Source organism: Coffea eugenioides, chromosome 6, assembly GCF_003713205.1.
Source record: "Coffea eugenioides isolate CCC68of chromosome 6, Ceug_1.0, whole genome shotgun sequence".
Taxonomy (NCBI): Eukaryota; Viridiplantae; Streptophyta; class Magnoliopsida; order Gentianales; family Rubiaceae; genus Coffea; species Coffea eugenioides.
The window spans coordinates 10,714,590-10,716,297 of record NC_040040.1 but is presented as its reverse complement, the minus strand read 5'-3'; the positions used below and the strand labels follow the sequence as shown (position 1 = coordinate 10,716,297).

General features: G+C 45.1%; 1 protein-coding gene across 1 annotated transcript; it reads right to left on the bottom strand.

Annotated features, from left to right (window-relative positions):
- Positions 1 to 224: 224 nt before the first annotated feature.
- Positions 225 to 1,380, bottom strand: LOC113775000 (pathogen-associated molecular patterns-induced protein A70). Its single transcript, XM_027319683.1, has one exon. It carries the CDS (start codon positions 1,246 to 1,248, stop codon positions 574 to 576), a length of 675 nt encoding a protein of 224 aa, XP_027175484.1. The 5' UTR covers positions 1,249 to 1,380; the 3' UTR covers positions 225 to 573.
- Between the last annotated feature and the right edge of the window lie 328 nt (positions 1,381 to 1,708).

Below are 1,708 nucleotides of genomic sequence, written 5' to 3'. Positions count from 1 at the left end.
GAAAAAAAAAAACCAGGCAAAAAGAGAAATGAAATGAAATGATAACCTTATTATTCAACAGTTTAGGAGTTCATCTGGGCTCAAAATTAGATCACTCCCCTTTCTGAACATAATGCAACAAACTACTCGTTGTTCATTTCCTAATTCAAATGAGAGGGTGAAAACTAGCCAGTGTAGTTATAATCTTCATCATAATTTGAGTTTGGAACTGGCAACGTATTGTATCCTCGCAATAGGAGTTCACCAAATTCTCAATTTATTTTCACAAACCAGCCATTCCATCTCGTTCAATCGATCACAAGATATTGGCAGAAGCAATCTATGGAGCTAATGCCCCAGATAAACATGATAAATCTGAGCCAACATATACAGATTTAGACAAAAGTCACAGTAGCTAGTAATAGAATATTATCAGCCCCAAAGATCTAATGCTACCTGCACTACTAGTAAAATTTAACGAGGAAACTCGTTATGGTTCATAACATCTTCTTATTTTGAGTAGTAGTAAAATAAAAGATCGCTCGAGGAAAAGGGTTTTTTTTTTTTTTTTAAGTCTCAAGAAGATTAGCGTCATTAGCTCTCCAACCCAGCCCCCCTATTTAGCATTTCCTTGTACCTTAAAATCGAATCCAACCTTTGCAGTTTCAAATGCTGTCTGAAACGATTTATGAAGGCATCCGCTTTCTTGTCCACATGTTCCTCCTCCCCGAACGTCAACGTTTCAGTTTCACTGGAAGACCTCCCCTCTCTCTCCGTCATCGTCGCCGGCCGCCACCGATCCACCTCCTCCCGGTCCTCCGGTACTGCCACCGCCTTCTCGCTTGCCGACTTCTTCATCCTTCGAGCAGGGCCACCATTCCCCGCCGGAGCCTCCACCCGCGTCTCCAACTTGCTCTTCATCATCTGATCATCATGATGATGACTCTCCAGCAAAGCTTCTTCCTCCGCAACGTTTTTTTGCTCTTGCTCTTCACGTGGGTCGGATTTCTGGGTCACGGCGTGAAATGGGTCGGGCTGCTCGGAGACGTAGGAAGAGAAGTTAAAGGACTTGACCCGGTCGAGAAATGAGGGGGCTCGGACGAGCTGATTCTGGTTGGGAGGTGAGTTGGCGGCGGGGTCTGGTTTGTTGTGGGATTTTAGGCGTGAGGTGATGAAGATGGTTCCTATCACCAGGTTCACAATGCAGAAAAGAATAGCAGGCGTAAACAAGCTAGTCATGGAATCTACGATAGGTAAAGCTGCGTTCATGGCGGCGGTGCGACGTCGTTTGACCAGGAAGACCAAGAATGGAAGGGCTAGGTCGGAACTAGTGAAGATAATGCGGGAGATGAAGACTAGAGTCGAGACTTGGGAGTTATAATAGGGAGAGGAGCGGAGGTGGGAACTGCGGATTGGACTGTGGTTGGAGTAGGCGACTGTTGTGTGTGTGTGTGTGTGTGTGTGAATGGGGCCCGGGGATTCGGGGAAGAAGTGGGGACTGCGGGGGTCGCCGGTGAGCAGTGGGGGTGTCATTGTCCAAGGTACCACGTGGTAAAAATGGGAACGTGATTTCTTATTTGGGACAATTACCTTTATTATCTTATTGCAGGTGAATCATTTAGTTACAAGTATATTGCACATTTTCCCCAATAAGTATAAGTTATCTTAAACTCTGTGTCTCGTATCAATAGAATCACAAATATTCTGCTAAATACAGGGACTATAATGA

Excerpts from the sequence above, each read along its gene's own strand:
- LOC113775000 (XM_027319683.1), bottom strand. The coding sequence starts at position 1,248 with ATGAACGCAGCTTTACCTATCGTAGATTCCATGACTAGCTTGTTTACG.